This window comes from Rhinolophus hipposideros (assembly GCF_964194185.1).
Source record: "Rhinolophus hipposideros genome assembly, chromosome: 6".
NCBI classification, from domain to species: domain Eukaryota; kingdom Metazoa; phylum Chordata; class Mammalia; order Chiroptera; family Rhinolophidae; genus Rhinolophus; species Rhinolophus hipposideros.
The window spans coordinates 57,317,306-57,336,886 of record NC_138052.1 but is presented as its reverse complement, the minus strand read 5'-3'; the positions used below and the strand labels follow the sequence as shown (position 1 = coordinate 57,336,886).

The following is a 19,581-nucleotide window of genomic DNA, read 5'->3' as shown; positions in this document are numbered from 1 at the left end:
ACACATTATTATTAATCCCCTTCAAAATACAGCCCCTTGCTTCGAACACACTTTTCTGAAGCAGTTCTGGGAGTCCTGTTTCATGAGTGTCTTTAGTTGTGCTGTCGTATCTGCCTTGAAGTCTTGAATCATTTTGATTTTGGAGAAGAGCCACAAGTCACATGGTGCCAGATCTGGTGAATAAGGTGGGTAATGTTTTTATCTGATAGAAATTGCCGTATACCAGAAGCGGTATGTGACACGAAGCATTGTCATGATGGAGGATGATTTACAGCACACTTTAAAACATACCTGCTCTCAGCTGTAGCTCACACCTGACTGACTTCACCGAACAAGTTGAAACTTGTCACACACTGTTCCTAAGGTGCGACATGCCACTTCCTGTACTGAAGATCCCTCCCTTTCTGTTGGATGGCACTCAGCAGCAGCATTCACTGTATTTTTTTTTTTATCACAACGGTAAAGCCTTCGTGTGACACATTGTTTCTGGTACAGGGCAATTTCTGTCAAATAAAAACATTACGGTGTGTCCTCAGGCACCTCTTTCACTGAATCTGGCACCGTGCGACTTCTGGCTCTTCCCCAAAGTCAAAAGGATTCAGAATATTGAGGCAGCCATGACAGCGCAACTAAAGACACAAAAGAGGACTTCCAGAACTGCTTAAGAAAGTGGCTAGAATGATGGGGATAGTGTGTTTGAAGTGAGGGGAAGTATTTTGAGGGGGATTAATGGCAGTGTGTCTTAACTGTAATAAAATTTTTAAAATTTAAACATTCACCATGTCGTTTGATCACACCTCATTTAACATTAAAGTCAAATGGATTAAAACCAAATGGATTCTTTCTTCTAGAATTATTTCCCAGTTAAATTTGTTTCATAGGTATATCATGACTTTCTGGAATTACAGCAGGTCCTTTTATAACATCATTTCCTTTAATGTCATTTTATTAGAAGACTGATGAGATGCTGTAGGAACTTATAACTCTTGTTTATATCAATTAGCTTACGGTAAAATTGGTTTTGTTATGCGTTGTTTCACTTAAAGTCATAGAACCTATCGATGACATGGAGGACTTACTGTGCAGTTTTGTGCCTTTATAGAATTCTTAAATTTATCCAATTCTAATTATACCACCTTTGTATAAGATTTCCCTTTTTTCTGGAACCCATTCTCCTATAATCCTCTGTCTTCTAACCCCCCTATGGACAATTTGCGTAACACTGCTTCTTAGCTTTCATCCTGGGACATAGTTCTCAGGTTTTCACTTGAGTTTTCACACTGAGTTTGGAGTTTGAGAATCCACTGAAATTGTGCACATAGTTTATGTATGAACGTATTTTTCAGCTTTCATCATATTTTCAAGGGTGGTTTTGTGATCCTAAGACACATCTGTTTTAAAATCACATTATTTTGTGAATCTTGTGCACTACATACGTATTCTAATTATATTTAACTATCATCGTAACCTGTTTAGCTTAAGGATGCTTCCAGTTTTCCTGCAAACAATACTGTCAGTGATCATTATATGTACTGGAGTTCCGTAGCATATCCCTCAAGGAGATGCATTCCTGGCATTTACAATCATCTTTCCACTTTCTTCAAATTTGATGAAGTTGCATCTTGCCTCTAGTGCTAGTTTTTCAGAGATCTTTCAAACAGTTTGTTAACAAATGCCTTAGGCTGCAGTGGTGATTGTGGTGCCTTTTACAATAGCAACAGATTACCAATACATAATGACCTGTTGATACTTAGTTTTTATTTTCTTGGTCATTTCTTTGAAAAGTGACTTTAGCCTCTTTTAACCTGGTATCTTTGAGTACCTTTAGCATGGTATCTTAATCATTTTTCATGGGAGATGTGGTCTTACATTTTGTCATATCAAAGTCATTTGCCAAGATCCAAAATAAAAGCAAAATAATCTACAATGGAGTAAATAACAGGTGTTGCAGAAACATTTATTTTTCTTTATTCTTCTTCCTAGCACTCATTTTGACGAAAAATGTTTTAAATATGTACACCAGTGGTCTTTTGACAAGAATATATAGGATAGTATACTGTCCTATAATATACATATATGTGTATACTATGTATAGTATACACATATATAATATACATATATATGTGTGTGGAGAGAGAGAGAGAGAGAGAGAGAGAGAGAGAGAGAGTTGTTGTTTTTACTATCTGGAACAATCTTTAACTCCCATATTCTTTCACTAGGATAACTTCTACTTGTCTTTCAGGTCTATCCTTAGATGTCACGGTTTCAGCGAAGCTTTCTCTAATGCACAAGTTAGGTTAAGTGCTGCATGTATATGTTTCCATAGTCTCCTCAGCTTATCATTCATTTATTTATTTAAAATATTTATTGAGTGCCTTCTGTGAGTCCAGTCCTGTTCTGGGAGAGGGGAGCCAACAGTGAATAAACAAATCAAGTCACTACTCTTGTAGAGCTTGCCTTCTGCTGGACAGAGGTACACAAAAAAAGAATAGGAACATAATGACAGGTAGAGATGAGTTCTAAGAACAAAGCAGAGTAAATGAGTAAGAGTGGTAGTAGGGAGATGCTAATTTACTTAAAATGCCCAGGGAAGGCCTTACTGAAGAGGAGGCATTAGGGCAGAGATTTGGAGATAGAGGGAGTGAGGTGAGCTGGGGGAGAAGCATTCTGTTCTGAGGAAGCAGCAAAGGCTTCCCCAGGAAGCTATAAAGGCTCAGAGAGAAGCATGGCTCGTATGCTCAGGGAACAGGAGGTAGGCCGTTATGAGTGGAACAGAGTGATTTGTGGAGAGGGAGAGAGAGTGATAGAAGAGGACAGAGTGATTATAAGAAGTAGGCAGATCAATTGGGCTTTCTAGGCCATGGTAAGGAATTCGACTAATTACTCAGAGAGTTGAGATATCATTGGAGAGATAAAGCAGAGGAATGAAGTGATATACCTGTGATCACTGCTGAGTTGAAGACAGTCTACAGAGGAATACAACAGTGATCAAAATGGAAGCTAGTTACGAAATTGTAGTCATTGAGATGAGCTGATAGTGGCTTGGACTAGGGTGGTAGAGGTAAGAAATATTCAGATTCTGGATTATTTTCAAAACTTAGCCATGAAATATTCAGATTCTAGACGTATTTTGAAGGCAGAGCTTACAGTATTTGCTGATGCACTGGGTATGGGGTGTATGAGACAAGGAGAAATAAGACTCCAAGATTTTTGGCTTGAACAAATATTAAGATTTACTAGGGTGAGGAAGCGAAAAGAACAGGTTGAGTAGCTGATTGTATACAGATGGTCCCTGACCTACAATGGTTTGACTTAGGATTTTTCTACTTTACAGTGGTGCAAAAGCAATGTGCATTCAGTAGACACTATACTTCTAATTTTGAGTATTGATCGTTTACCTGGCTAGTGATAGGTGATAAGCCTTGTGCTGGACAGAAGCAGTGAGCCGCAGCTCCCAGTCAGGCTCATGACGGTAAATAACTGATACTCTACAGTGTACTTTGTTGCCAGCGTTTCTTTTGGATATTGTGTTTTGTGTTTTCACATCCCATCATGTCTAAAAAACACCCATCTGTGTCTCCTGTTTATGGTGAGAAGAAGAGAAAGATAATTGCTTTTGAGATGAAACTCAAGATAATTGCCCAACTGTAGGCTAATATAAGTGTTCTGAGCACAGTTAAGGTAGGCTAGGCTAAGCTGTGATGTGCAGTAGCTTAGCTATATATTATATGTGTTTTCGACTTAAGGTATTTTTAACTTGGTGTAGGTTTTTTAGGATTTAACCTCATCATACGTCAAGGAGCATGTATATGTCTAGAGCTCAGGCTAGCATTTTATGGTATGTAAAGTGTGCCTTCATAAAGCTGTAAAAAACAAATAATTTTGAGCAATTAGAAGTGGTATTTTAGAAAAAATTTATTCAAAAATCAAGTATTTGGTTCTCATTATGCCCAAGTTTATTGAGTTTACTTAGGCAGAATTGTAACAGGTATATTTTCTATCACATTGTACATTAAAAGGAACTCTAAACAAGAGCAAATGATAATTGACAGTAAGATAAAGACTTAAAAAATTAAAAAGTCAGGTGGTAAGGACTGTTTAATGTTGGCAGATTACCGTGCATGTATCAATAGCGCTCAAGTCCATCTTGACATAAATAGCTCAGTATGATTATCAATTATAATTATGACATCCAATCAGTAAGAAAAGCTTGATTTATTTCTATGAACCCAGGTTATGAAAGCAAAGTAATCACATATTCTAAAGATTTTTTTTTCTGAGTATCAAAATCTAGTGTAAAAGGACTAATGTAATTTCCATTTCCATTTGTAATGGAAATGGTGCCATTATATTAGTTTAATTGTATTTTCATTAAAGTGTGATACCTTTTATATAAAGATGTTATACCTGACCAATCACACCACACTAGGACATGTAATTAGTGATTTTCTAGTATTAATGATAAAATTAATTTCATCTGTTAGTGCTGATTTGCCTATCTTTTGACCAGAAATCTTAAACTTCCGAAATTTTTCCTGGTTCAAGTTACTGTGCTCAGGTGATGAAATGGAGGTTATTTTAATTTGTATTACTGAATTTTAGATTAATCTTTGTTTCAGTTACCTAGTGCTGCATAACAGACTGCCCCCAAATTTAGTGGGCTTAAAACAACTTATTTATTATTCTGTGGATTGACTGGGCAGTTCTTCTGCTGGTCTTACTAGCCTTAGGTCACAGCTGCATTTATTTAGCTGGTGAGTTGGCTGGTGATGGGCCCAGCTGGGCTAGCCAGATGCTGAGCTGCTCTGTCCCTGTGATATGATAATCTCAGGTTTCTTCACTCTTGGCACTTTAGGGCAGTGTCTCCAAAAAAGCATAACCTGAAGCTTAAGATCTCTTAAATTGGGTGTCACTTCTGCTGCTTTCTATTGGGCAAAGCAAGTCACAAGGCCAGCTGACATTGTAAGGATGGGAACCTACTTAACTCTTTTTTTAAAAATTAAATTTATTGGGGTGACAATGGATAGTAAAATTACGTAGGTTTCAAGTGTACAATTCTATAATACATCATGTGTGTATCACAGTGTATGCTCAGCACCCAGTCAGTTCTTAACTCTCGATGCGAGGAGCAGTACAGTCCTATTACAAAGAAGCATGGTACAACCTTTAATTTTTTTTGCCTTTCTGTTCTAAAAATTTTAAACTTTTCTGTTCTTTGCTTTTCAGAATTAATTTAAATGGAACTAGCAATATAAACTTAAAAAAACACTTTAATATATAAAACGAAGAGGTCGAATTAGAGGAGTACTTAAGAGCTTGAGTCTGTGAGATTGAGGAAGCTACAATTAAATACGAGTACTTTCTGAAAACAAAAGAGCTTTAGCTTTGCTTGTTCCTGTACTTCTTTTGTGTCGTTGTATGGCAACTTGAATGAAGTGTATTGAAGAGGTGTTTTGAGCTTTGAAATCTGATTGACCTGGATTGGCATTTTACTCTCTTCTAGTCTTTCTGTATCTGGAAAATGAGCATAAAAATATATCTTGATTGGGAAGATGAAAAAAGTTCTGGAGATAGATAGGGGTGATGCGCAACAATTTGAATGCATTTTTAAATGTTAACAATTGTTAAAATGGTAGGTTTTATGTTATGTATATTTTACCACAATAAAAAATGTACATTGAAATGTAGTTATGAGGATTAAATTTAGTAACAAATCTTAAACATTCAGTAATGCTTACTTGCTAGGGAAGTGTTAGGATAACTTTTCCTAAAATATATTATCCTTTGCTCAGAAAAATACTTTTCTGAAATATTGACTGCAAATAGAACCATTTGTATGGGATAAAAGGTAAGTCCTACAGAGTCCTTTGAACCTTTTTTAAAATGACTAATCTTTGTGTTATTTGGATTTTCAGGTAATCCTTGGTGATTTGCTTTTATCTGATATGAATATGTCATTTTCATTTTTTAAAAATTTTATTATTTAATTGGGGAATAGTGTGTTTCTCCAGGGCCCATCAGCCCCAAACCATTGTCCTTCAATCTAGTTGTGAAGGGCAAAGCTCAGCTCCAAGTCCAGTTGCCATTTTCAGTCTTTAGTTGCAGGGGCGCAGCCCACCACCATCCCCTGCGGAAATTGAACTGGCAACCTTATTGTTGAGAGCTCGTGCTCTAACCAACTGAGCCATCTGGCCGTCCCTCTGGAAGCTCAGAGGCAGCTTGTTGTCTTTAGTCTGTGGAGGGCGCAGCTCACTGGCCCATGTGGGAATCGAACTGGCAACCCTGTTGTTCAGAGCCCGCGTTCTAACCAACTGAGTCATCCGGCCACCCCTGTCCCTCTTTTTAGATGTTTCCCATTTTCTTCTTTCATGTTTTTCTTTCCTGGAAGGACATAATGAAATATTTTGCCCAACTTTGTAGATTTATTCAAGGGATTAAATCACTGCTTTATGTTAGGATATATAAATTCATTTTAAACATGAATTGATAACTGATACTGCATTCATTTATAATCAGCAGTGCAATTAAAAAATTGACTCCGTGAGTTATATGTTGAGAATCTTGAGGACCATTTGTTTATTTATTCATTTATATTGTGTCACTATGTGCCAGTATTCTAGATGCTGGAGGCACAGCAGGAAATAATACAAATAAAGAACTAACGTCACATTCTTTTGTGTTAAAAACCAGTGAGGTGGCTCTCTTGGGCATTTGTTCCTTGTTGTAATTTGCCAGTACTTTTTTTGAAAGAATGGAAATTAATAAATACTAAATTTCAATCAATTTTTTAGATACTTTGATATAGAAAATATTTTTTAATTGTACAACGATTAATTACCAAAATTTTCAGATCTTATTTTGTGATCTTCATGGCTAATGTTTATCTTATTTATTTTCAGTTTTTACACATTTTACTTAAATATTAAGAATAATGATTCATAGTTAGAAATTTTAATGAAAGCACTATACATATATTTTGCTAACAGTTAATGTATGTATTCATATGCTTTTAAAATGTTAGTGAATAGAATCAATTTTTCACAAAATTGTGTTTTCTAAAGTTCTGTAACATCAAACAATTTATTAGTAATCTTTGTTCTTAAACTATTTCCTGTGTTTTATTCACTATAAAACAATGAGATGATGAATTAAGAAAACCTTGTTACAGATGTTGAACCTAAAGTTAAGTACTTTTTCGTAGTTTTTACTCTCATTCACTAATATTGTAGAATATTTAGAACAGTGCCTGGTGAAGAGTGCATGCTCAGTTAATGTTAGCTTTTATTAGAAGTATTATAAGTAGTATTGGGATTGCTTAAAATAACTTTATTTTTGTTTATTTTGAAGAAGTGGTCTTTTTTGAGGAAGTGGTCTTTAAGCCCCAGTTGTTATTCACTTGATATTTTAATGAGCAGCTTCTGATATTTAAATATCTGCTTCACCTGATATTTCATGAACAGGAACTGTTAGATGTTTTCATGAACATTATCTTGACTGACTATACCTATCAGCTCCCATTTTGATGATGAGCGTATTAGGCTCTGAGAGGTTAAGTCATTTAGCTGTGGTAGCACAATAACAGGTAGGTTTTGTAGTATCAGCGACCAAAACATGTCATCTGACACTGACATATAAAGGTCTTTTAAATTTGTCATGATCACTCATCTGATTGATGTTTATATTGGATACGTCTTTATATAACAGAACTGTATGATGTAGGCTGTGGAGATTAAAAAATCGAGTTTTTTACACTGTCTTACAGTGTTGGAGATAGTTATGATACAACGTAGAAAGTGATACTATTATAAATTATACACATTTAGAGGAGGGAAATTTTCCTTACATTTGGGGAAGAAGTTCAATCAGGGTTGTTTTCTTGAAAATGGGGTTAACGGTTAAACTAAGTGGCTTAGGAGTAGTGGGGTGTGTGTGTGTGTGTATGTGTGTGTGTAGTGGAATTAGGACAAAAACATGAGATGTGTATAGAAAATAGTGAATAGTTTCGGCGGCTGTGTATAGTGTGTGAATAGGTGTAGAGGAAATTAGATTGAAGAGGTAAATTAGGGCCAAATTGTGAAGGGTCTTGAAAATTTGACTAATTATTTTGAATTCATACATAATTTATTCAGTAAAGCTTTTAGCCACTGTAGAGGCTAATTACATATGGTTTGGGGGGAAATAAAGTTGAATGAGAAATTTAGACCATAGTGAAATTTTGTTATTAAATAAAGGGAGATGGTGGGCATGTAGAAAGAGCACTTTGTGTTTTTTTTTTTTTTTGTTTGTTTGTTTTTAAAGTTGGCTTCAATGCAATTAGCACTTTGTGTTAGGAGTTAATGAGGTGAGATTTCCAGTCCTGGCCCTATAATTAAGTAGTTCTATAACTTTGGGAAGGTTTTTTGAAGTTCTGTGGGCATTGAATTCTTAACATGTAAAATGAAGGTTTGTATAAAATATCATTAAGGTCCGTAATAGGTAAGATGGTGACTCATGTTTTTTTTTTTTGGTCCAAAGTAGGACACTGAAATTAAAAGGAGGCACCATTAACAATTAAGCCCCGTAGCAACCGAATTCTACTCTTGCTTCTGATACTATTATTATGAGTCTACTTTCACCTATTATATTTCAAAACTCAAATTTAAAGTGCTAAAAAAAGGTGGAAAAAGGACTAAGACATCAACAGTAAATGTTTAATGTTGAACAAGGTAAAGGTAGTATAATCTGATGAAATTAATCATTTTTAAATAAGTATCTTTTTTGATGTGAGTGGTAATGATTCAAAATGTACTCATAAAAATAGAACTGTTTTGAAACATTCAAAATAAAGTCAACTACTCTCATAGATAAAGCTAAAAACAGTTACACATCACTATAAGTACATATCTTAATTTGTTTGACATTTAGAGGAAGAAAGATAAACTTCATTTACTCATGTTTTCCAGACATAATTCCTCTTTGTCTTCAGGGACTGCAGTATTTAGGGTGCTTTAACCTATAATAAATAGTTCGGTCTACCAGACTGTTGTGCTTGCCGTTTTAAGTAGTATTTTTATAGTTTGTTTGTTTGTTTGTTTGGTGTTGCTGTTATTTATGCTCACTGCTGTAAATTTCCTGGCTTATATAATGGTTTAATGCAGTTATGTAGAGGGAGGCATCTCTCCCGCAACCCCCATGGGTAGGTATAAGTAAGAACTTATGAAGGCCTCAAAATTGTGTGGGCTTTAATAGCAAGTTTGATATTTTGAACTACTTTCTCATATTTTCTCGTTTTTTCATGTTCCAGATAAGTGATTCTCAGACATTTAATGTGCTTTCAGATTACCTGGGTATCTTGTTAAAAAGGTAGATTCTTGTTCAGGTTGTCTCAGGTGGACCTGAGATTTTTTCTTTTTCAGCAAGCTCCCAAATGATGTGGAAATTGATATTCTGTAGATTATATTCAGCATCAAGTTTCTAAATGTTTTATTGGAATTCTGGCATCTTTATGAGTTAGAGCATTAAATATGGTTGGATTATTTCAGAAATTATATTAATAGTTTTAAAAAGAAAGAAAACTTAGGACTTACAAATTTAATAATGCAATTGCTTGAAATATTTGTCTTTTGTATTCACATTTCCCTCTTTCATATGTTTACCAGTGTCTTAACTCTAGTTTTGCTTCTTTCTCATTTCTTTTTTGTTGTTGTGGTTTTTACTTTTGTTTAATGTATTATTGTGTTTTGTGGATCTGGTCAGGGAACCGTTACTGTATTTTATGTTTGTATCTACATTTTATTTTGCATGCGTAACGTGGCTTTGCCTGGATGTTCTTTTTGGTAAGTTACAAATTTATGAAAAGCATATTGCTTTTTTGTAGTATAAATTATAATGTTTTTCATTTTCTTTTCTCCCACTTCTAGTAGTGTGATCATGCTCATGAGTTGTTTTTTAATTTTTTTAAAGAGCTCATTTGATGATTTTTTTCCTAACATGTTCCAGTTTTCCTTAATAGTAGTAGTTTGGTACTAATCTGCTTTGATTCGTTTTATAGCCTCACACTGTCAGTTGCTGATCACTATTAGCAGTTGCTGTGTTAAGTATTTGGTTTTTAAAAAAGCCTTAATCATCTAGAAATATTGTTCTAAAAGCTTGTGCTTTCATATAGCAATCATAAAAGAAGATAGTTTGTAGTAAAATTAAATGTTTTTGTTCTCAGTGAATAGTACATTCTAATTTTGTTTTTACAGCAACAGCTTGCACAACTACAGAAAGAAAAATCAGAGATTTTGAAAAATCTGGCATTGTATTACTTCACATTTGTAGATGTTATGGAATTTAAGGTATGTATTTTAATATGTAAAATTTAAGATTTCAGAGGTAGATTTGCTATTGTACAAATTGCTTTCTTACTTGTAGATAATAAAATTAGAATTATTTTAGAACGAAAGTTTAAGATAACATTTTATTTGTGTGTGTTTTCTGAATTCAATATTATTTGTATAGGTAAACCATTAAAGTAAACTTTTATTTTCAGGACCATGTTTGTGAATTGCTGAATACTATTGATGTTTGCCAAGTCTTCTTTGATATTGTAAGTATTACTTTCAGAAAAATTTTCAGTTCTCCTGTTTCTAGTAGAATGCTTTTCTTTAGAGAAAATTTATATGACTAGTATATAAAGTTTTAGCATTGTTAATTTGGTTTGTTTTGTAGTTATTTTTTTAAGGTAAAATATATTCTCAATTTTTACTTTGTTTATTTGACTGTTAATATAAATTTTGTACACATTGGAAAATAGTGTTAATTTTAGTATTATAGTAGGCCCAATTAAGAAAAGTTAAGTGGATAATATCTTTCTCTGTGAAAGGCATACTTGATAGAGTCTTTCTAAGACCATTTGTACATATAGGAAGTCAAAGTGAAAAAATGTCTCCATTGACTTAGTGGTGAAGCTTTTTATTTACTTATTTAACATTTCTTTTTCTTGCTTAGTGAGATTGGCTCCAGTGATTCTTGTTATTCTGGGTTTGGGTGTTCTTTTAAACTGTTAATGACTTTGTATAGGGCAGTCACAAACTCTTTTTCACCCAGAAAAATTGTGTCATAAACACAAAACTGTGTTTGTAACTCCCAAACTTTAGACATGTTTTTAGTGAAAGGAATTAGAGTTTCGGAAATGAGGATAAAATAAATAACTATAGAAAATTATTAGCTTTCAGTAGTAGCTGCCTTGAAGATGTGTGTGTGTGTGTGTGTGTGTGTGTGTGTGTGTGTGTGTTTAAAAGTTTGTGAATTAAGAAGGAATTAAGCTTGATTTTTTTTTCTAGACTGTAAACTTTGATTTAACAAAGAACTACTTAGATTTGATCATAACCTATACAACTCTAATGATACTGCTGTCTCGAATTGAAGAGAGGAAGGCAATTATTGGATTGTACAACTACGCTCATGAGATGACCCATGGAGCAAGGTAGACCTGTGTTATAAAAATCTTTCTGAAATGCGCAATTTGATGGCATACAACTCAGTGAAATTTGGTATGTCTTTTTAAGTGACCGGGAATATCCACGCCTTGGTCAGATGATTGTGGATTATGAAAACCCTTTAAAGAAGATGATGGAAGAATTTGTACCCCATAGCAAGGTAAGAGCTGGTTTTTACATGTGCTATAAAAGTCATGTGAGCTAGCTTAAGTGTGGATAGTTAGAGTGATAAACTTCTTTTAGGAAAAAAATTACAGGATATGAATAATAGGTATTTATGGTTTTATCTAATTGTGAACCAGAGAACTAATTAGTTATTTCTAAATAATGTATAGAGACTCAGGAATATGTTGATTCATGATCATTTTTAGATTCAATATAGAGTGTAGAGGTAGTGAAATTAGGTATCTGAGAATGTCTCCTATTGTACCAGACTACCTGGGTGCCAATCCCAACTCTCCAGTTATTAACAGTGTAATACTGGGCAAGTTATTTAACCAACTTCACTATACCAGGAATGATCAAAAAGTACGCTGAATGTTTAAAAAAAATTTTACAGTAAAAGACACATTGCCATTAATAACCCTCAGGATACTCCCCTTTGTTTCGAACACACTTAACCCCATTGTTCTTGCCACTTTCTGAAGCAGTTCTGGAAGTCCTCTTTTGTGAATGTCTTTAGTTGCGCTGTCGTGGCTGCCTCGATGTCCTGAATCGATTCCAAACATTTACCTTTCATGGTCATTTTGACTTTGGGGAAGAGCCAGAAGTCACACGGTGCCAGATCCAGTGAATAAGGTAGATGAGGACACACCGTAATGTTTTTATTTGACAGAAATTGCCATACCAGAAGTGATGTGTGACATGGAGCCTTTACCGTTGTGATAAAAAAAATATGGTGAATGCTGTTGCCGAGTGCCATCCAACAGAAAGTCAGGGATCTTCAATATGGGAAATGGCGCATTGAACCTTAGTAACAGTGTATGTGACAAGCTTCACCTTGTTTGGTGCAGTCAGTTGGGTGTGAGCTACAATTGAGAGAAGGTGTGTTTTAAAGTGTGCTATAAATCATACTTCATCGTGACAACACTCCATGTTGTCACATGGAGTGACAACATTACTTCTGGTATATGGCAATTTCTGTCAAATAAAACATTACAGTGTGTTCTCATCCACCTTATTCACTGGATCTGGCACTGCAACTTCTGGCTCTTCCCCAAAGTCAGAATGATTCTGGACATCGAGGCAGCCACGACAGTGCAATTAAAGGCACTCACAAAAGAAGACTCCCATTCTTGCTTCAGAAAGTGGCAAGAATGATGGGATGAGTCTGTTTGAAGCGAGAGGGAGTATTTTAAGGGGGACTAATGGCAATGTGTCTTTTACTGTAATAAATTTTTAAAAATTTAAACCATATTGTTTGATCACACCTCGTACATCAGTTATCTATAAAAATGGAGTAATGATAGTACCTACCTCATACGATATTATGAGGATTAAATGAGTTACTTCATTAATGTATTTAGGTACATAGTATTTGATACATTTTAGTTATATTATTATAATACAGCCTGTTAATGAGAAAGAAAATTACAGAAGTTTTGTGGAAATAATTTGGAATGTCTTTTATGATACATTAAAAAAGTAGTTCTTAATGAAATAATTTTGGTTCTAAGGAGTCTTGCCATTATGGCTTCTCTGCAGTAAGGCTAATTCAAAGAACCATAGTTCTTAAGCACATCGAGGAAATTTATAGGTATCTTAATATGTCCTTATTATTTATAGATAAGGAAATTGAGGGCTGGAGAAGTGACATGACATACCATTTGGTAGCCTTAGTGGCAAAACCAGAACTGAAGCCCAGAATATTAGTGTCTTGGTCCATTGTTCTCTTTGAATGATGACAATTTTTAATAATATGGTAATTTATATGAATCTATGCTGTTTGATATACAATTAACACCAAGAATTTTCCTTCAATCTTCTTACTCCCGTGAAGATTCTGAAGATGCTTTTCCAGTGTATTTTCTTTGCGTCGCTGTATTACACCCATAAATTTATATAGGCTTAATGTCTTGAAATTAGTCGAACCGTTAGTTTAAAAGAGGCTAGTGGATGACATCAGTTTTGAAGTAAATATCAGCACCATAGATGGAAGTGTCAGTATTTCATAAACGACTGAGTATATATCTTAGTCACGTGTCTGATGTGGGTTGTGCTTTTTCTTCACCTAAAACTGTCTCCCATACTTCTCTCTGAATTAGTTTTTGACTTTTTGCCAATTATATATGGCCTTGTTTTTGTTTAGCCACTTCAGATTTGGTTCTTTTCCCCCTTAGGTGTTGGAAATTTCCTTTAAGTCTGTTGGATCTCTCTCTCTCTTTTTTTTTTTTTTCAGTTCTCCATAGTCGTTAACATATACTAGACAATCAATAATTACTTGAGAAGAATTGACAATTTGGATTAGACCAATTGTTTCCTAATCTTGATTTTTCTAATGCTTCATGATATCTCAGCGTTATCATGTATTTGCTAGGATTTGTTAAAAATACATTAATTTCAATTTGATTAATTTTAAAAACATATTGAACCATTTGGTAGAATATAGTAAAAATACAGATTTCTAAGTTTCCTCCCAGAGGTTCTGGTTCACTAAATTTCAGGTAGAGCCCTATGTTTTGTATTCTGAACAAACTCCCCTGGCAATTTTTTTGTGGCCAGATTGAAAATTTGGTGTAGAATTTTTTGGAAGCAGAACTGAATAGCAAAGGACGGTTAAAAGCAAGGAAGAAGCAGATGAGATGAAACATTAAATACCTCAATGATAAATCTATAATTAACAGACCAAATGGCAAATGGAAGTTAAGTAATTTATTAAGATAGACTACAGTGGATTATTTTTATAAGGCATTCTTGGAGTAATATGAAACATTGAGCTCATTAACACTTAGTCATATAACCATAATGTTTTTTTCTTTCAGTGAGAACTGTCAGAGTAGAAAATGATGCATAAAAGAATTGAATTAGGCTCTCTACTCCTTTTGAAATAAAGATCCTGGGATTGCCAAACATTTTAACCTTTAAGAAAGTAACATGAAATACAAATTTCATGTAATGCCATATTTTCATGTCAATAAATATATTCCCATACAATTTTAATGATGGCATAGTATTCTATTATGTGGATATGTTCTAATTTATTTAACCCATCCACCGGTTAAACATTTAGGTTGGTACCCACATATACTATGAAAACAGTATAGTAATAAGCATTTTTTATTGGTAAATATTTTCCCTTAACTGATTATCTCTACAACAGTCTTAGAGAAGTGGGTCAGTAAGCTGTGAATTTTAGGACTTTTCTTAAAGACTTTCTAACTTATTTTTTAGAAAAGTATATCAATTTGTACTCCCGTATTCACTAAGTAAGCGAGTATTTATCCACAGTCTAGGAAAATAGGATATTTTCATTTTTGCTAGTGTTAAGCCATTTTAAATTGCATTTTCTGACTTACTAAAGAGACTCAACAACAACAACAAAGAAAATAACATGATTTCCTGAGCTAAGTTCTTGCCCAGGAATGTAGAATCTATGTAGCTTTCATGAAATTAAAAAAAAAAAAAATCTAGAGGAGGATTCCTGGGACCCACCTCAGACATTATATGGAGTATAGTTGTAATTAGTCTCTATTTCAGGGTGGTACAGTTAAAAATGCATAGTAGTTGTAACTGGAATTTAAATGGAAGAGGAGAGGCTGAACCTTAAGGGAGCCAGCAACCAGCAGCAGGTGGCAGGAGGCCCTGGTGTAGCCTGGTTTTTTGCGGAGCTACCCCAGGTCTGGTACTGGCAGCCGTCCTCAGTTCCCATTGTGGTCTCTTCCCACACCTCTCCAGGTCTAACACAGGCAGCGAACAGTTGTGGATTACTTTGTGGCTCCTACCAGGTAGTTCCCAGCTGGTCACAGGCAGTGGCTGACTTGGGCATGCACTAGAACCCCTCCCAAGAAGCCCCAGAACCAATATACTTGGAGTTTGGCTTCAGACCACAGCAGAGCACCACCCAATTAGCCCCATAAGTGACACACACAAAGGGCAGTCTCAACAGGCAACAGAGCCCACTGGGGGGCGAATCCTGCTTTCTTGGTTAAACCCCTCAGCACAGCAGCCTGTAAGCTGTGGACATGGCCAAATCCCACAGCCAATCAGCCTGGGGTCAGTCACACCCACTGACATGCTAATAGCAATCAAGTCTCAAATGTAACAGGAGGGCACACACAACGGACACTCCTCGAGCACCCAGAGCAGGTGAACAGGGAGACTGTGCCAGGGCCCCACAGGGCACATACTACATAAGGTCACCTGGCAAGTGATCCACCTAATGCATAGAAACAAAGAGGCAGCCAAAATGAGGAAATTTGTCCCAAATGAAGAAACAGGAAAAAACTCCAGAAAAATAACTAAACGAAATGGAGGCAAGCAGCCTACCAGAGACAGAGTTCAAAACAATGGTTATAAGGATGATCAAGTAACTTAGTGAGAACTTCAGCAAAGAGATAGCAAGCATTAAAAGACTTAGAAACCATAACAAAGAACCAGTCAGAAGTGAAGAATACAATAACTGAAGTGTTAAATTCACTAGAAGGAATCACCAGCAGACTAGATGAAGGAGAGGATTGAATCGACGATTTGGAAGACAAGGTAGCAGAAACCACCCAATTAGAACAGCAAAAGGAACAAAGAATTAAAAAATAATAATGAAGATAATGGTATAACGGGCCTCTGGGACAACACCAAGTATAACAACATTCGCATCATAGGAGTACCAGAAGGAAAAGAGAAAGCAAAGGATTGAAAACCTATTTGAAAGAATAATGACTGAAAACTTTCCTAACCTGACAAAGAAAATAGACATACAAGCCCAGGAAGTGCAGTCCCAAACAAGAAGAACCCAAACAAGCTAACAGCAAGACATCATAATTAAAATGGCAAAGGTTATAGACAGAGAGAATCCTAAAAGCAGCAAGAGAAAGGCAACTACGTAGTAACATATTAGGGTGGTCCCATAAGATTGTCAGCTTTGCAAGCCAGGAAGTATTGGCAGGAAATATTCAAAGTGATGAGAAGCAAAGATCTACAGCCAGGATAACTACCCAACAGGGCTATCAATTAAAATTGGAGGACAGATAAAGAGCTCCCCAGACAACAAAGAGCTAAAGGAATTCACCACCAAACCAGTATTACAAGGAATGTTAAAGGGCCTTCTTTAAGATGAAAAAAAAAAATCAAAAATACAAATAATACAATGGCAATAACTACATATCTATCAACAATTACTTTCAGTGTGAATGGATTAAATACTTTGATCGAAAGCATAGGTTAGCTGAATAGGTAAGAAAACAAAACCCATACATACGCTGCTTATATGAGACTTACTTCAGATTGAAAGACACACACAGACTGAAAGCAAAGGGATGGAAAAAGATATTTCGTGAAAATGGAAATTAAAAAAAAACACAATAAAGCTGGGGTAGCAATACTTATACCAGACAAAATAGACTTTAAAACAAAGGCTATAACAAGAGACAAAGAAGAACCTAGTAATCCTACTTCTGGGTATTTATCTGAAGAAACCCAAAACACTACTTTGAAGGGACATGTGCATCTGTATGTTCACTGCAGCATTATTTACAATGGCCAAAATGTGGAGGCAGCCTGGGTGTCCATCGGTGAAAGAATGGATAAAGAGGAGGTGGTGCATATATACAATGGAATATTGCTTGACCAGGGAAGGGGATGGGCTCTTGCCATCTGTGGCAGCATGGATGGACCTGGAGGGTATTGTGCTGAGTGGAGTATGTAATATAAAGACAGATGCAATGTGATTTCACTTGTGTGGAATTTAAAGAACAAAATAAACAAAACAAACATACTCATAGATACAAAGAACATCTTGATGGTTGCCAGATGGGAGGGATATTGAGGGGGTTGGGTGAAAAACTGGAAGGGATTAAGAAGTACAAATTGGTAGTTAGAAAATAGTCATGGGGATGTATAGTACAGCATAGGAAATATAGTCAATATGGTAATAACTATGTATGGTGTCAGGGGGTCCTAGACTAGTCAGGGGGATCACTTCTTAAATCATACAAATGTCTAACCACTATGCTGTACATCTGAAATTAATACAAAATGGTATCAAATGTTAACTGTAATTGAAAAATTAAAAAGGGCAGTGGGGAGGTGAAGAAGACTAAGAGGTTTAGATTTCCAGGTATAAGATGAATAAACCATAGTGATACAAGGTACAGCATGGGGAATAACAGAAAAAAAAGGTGGGGAAGGTAAAAAGTGTTTTTATTCCTCAATTTTCTTTTTTCCTATTTTAATTAGTCTCTTTCAGATGCACTAATTTCTCTTCAGATGGTATATCCTCGAAGGAATCTTTCAGCTGACCAGTGGAGAAACGCCCAATTGTTGAGTCTCATCAGTGCACCCAGTACAATGCTTAATCCTGCACAGTCTGACACCGTATGATTCTCTTTTTCCCTTTTTGAATGAAAATAGTAAAATTGTTTTTTTTTAAAAGTATAAGTTAAGCAGTACTGTTGCAGTACTTCTTCTACTTAGTAGTAGCCTATCAGTGTAGTTTATTGTAAAATGCTCAGTAGAAGAAAACAAAAATCACCCCAAATATTACCGAGAGAAAATCATTATTATATGCTGTTATATTTTCTCTGTGTTTATGAACACAGATGTTATGCATATGGAGAATACACACACACATAATTACTGATTTGGATGAGACAGCGAGTATCCATGTATAGAAATCTTTTTTAACTTGACTGAAATTTTATCTGTTGGAATACTGCAAACTCTGAAATAGACAGGAAATTTGGAAGTTGTTATTTATCAGATTGACATGCTTTAGCAACAGTATTTTTTAAAGAGAGGTTTTAAAGTGCGTAAATATGAAAGGAACATGGTTCTCATTGTCCTTTATGGACTACAAGTTTATAGGTTATAAAACTTTTATCCAGCTTTCTAAATTTGTTGTGGTGGATTTCAGCAATGAATTGAGTAGTAAGAATTCTCAGGAGTCAGAGGAGAGTAAAAGAATTTCTTTTAACCACAAATTTATATTTTCTTTTTTTAAGATGCCTTGTGAATATCTCTCTTTGGATGCAATGGAAAAATGGATTATCTGTAAGTAAAATTGGTTAGTTTTGTCATTAACCCTCATTTTAAGTTTTAGAGAAAAATAACAGGTAACATGTATTAGTTCTGTGCCAAGCACAGCCTTCTGTGTGCTTTACTTCATTCATTATTTTTTCTAATTAGTATTAGCCTATCAGTGAAGTTTATTGTAAAATGCTCAGTAGAAGAAAAGGAAAATCACCTTAAATCTTACCAACTGTCCTCATACTTAACTTGTCAGGGTAGATGGTCTGTTTCCAGATGAGGAATCTAAAGCTTAGTCTATACATCTAGTAAGTAACAAAGACAAAGTAAGAACGCAGGCTAACTCCAAGGCTCATGGTCTCTATTATGTTGCCTCTCGACATGGCTGTCAAAACTAAATTTTTGTTTTGTTTTTAATGATTTTGTAAAATACTACATTTATTCAGTTAAGGTTTTAGGTGTTAATTTACTTGAATGTGTATAATAAATGACTCATATTTGGCAGTTTGTTAGATGCAGGGGGATGAAATTACTATTGGTTTCTGTCATTAAGAAGTTCACAAACTGGGGGGAAAATAGACACAGAGACACACAAATATAATATAAAATGATTCCTTCTACCACCCCCCACGTCTATGGCAGAGGGGAATAATTTTGAACAATTTGTTTTTTAGTACTTAACAGTTCTATTTCTTGATTGGTTATCCTTAAGATTCTCTATGTTGACTTTTTATTAGGGTTTCTCAAACTATAGTGAAAGACCAGTTTTGGTTTTTCATGTTTTTTGGATACTTTTATAAAATACAATGAGAATGAATTACTAGAATTATCAGAAATAAGTTAATAAGCAAAAGCAAAAAAAACCCACATTTTTAATTATTAGATTTAATTTGATCTAACAATTAGATTATTATTAGGTTTCTATTTATAAATCACTGTC

The 19,581-nt window shown here is 34.9% G+C and overlaps 1 protein-coding gene across 11 annotated transcripts in view; it reads left to right on the top strand.

Moving 5' to 3' along the window:
* The window catches only part of NCKAP1 (NCK associated protein 1), a 99,023-nt gene that overhangs the window by 20,753 nt on the left and 58,689 nt on the right, over window positions 1-19,581 (top strand). For 3 of the 11 annotated variants that reach the window (XM_081051630.1, XM_081051628.1, XM_081051624.1), the window contains 6 exons: window positions 10,227-10,319; window positions 10,514-10,570; window positions 11,307-11,449; window positions 11,532-11,622; window positions 17,853-17,990; window positions 18,617-18,665. In XM_081051630.1, coding sequence (XP_080907756.1) covers window positions 10,227-10,319; window positions 10,514-10,570; window positions 11,307-11,449; window positions 11,532-11,622; window positions 17,853-17,990; window positions 18,617-18,665 — 571 coding nt within the window. Of the gene's footprint in view, window positions 1-2,242; window positions 2,292-3,451; window positions 3,473-5,829; window positions 5,849-9,735; window positions 9,816-10,226; window positions 10,320-10,513; window positions 10,571-11,306; window positions 11,450-11,531; window positions 11,623-17,852; window positions 17,991-18,616; window positions 18,666-19,581 lie in introns of those variants that run through there. The other 8 variants (XM_081051631.1, XM_081051629.1, XM_081051627.1 and 5 more) reach the window with 5 other exon arrangements.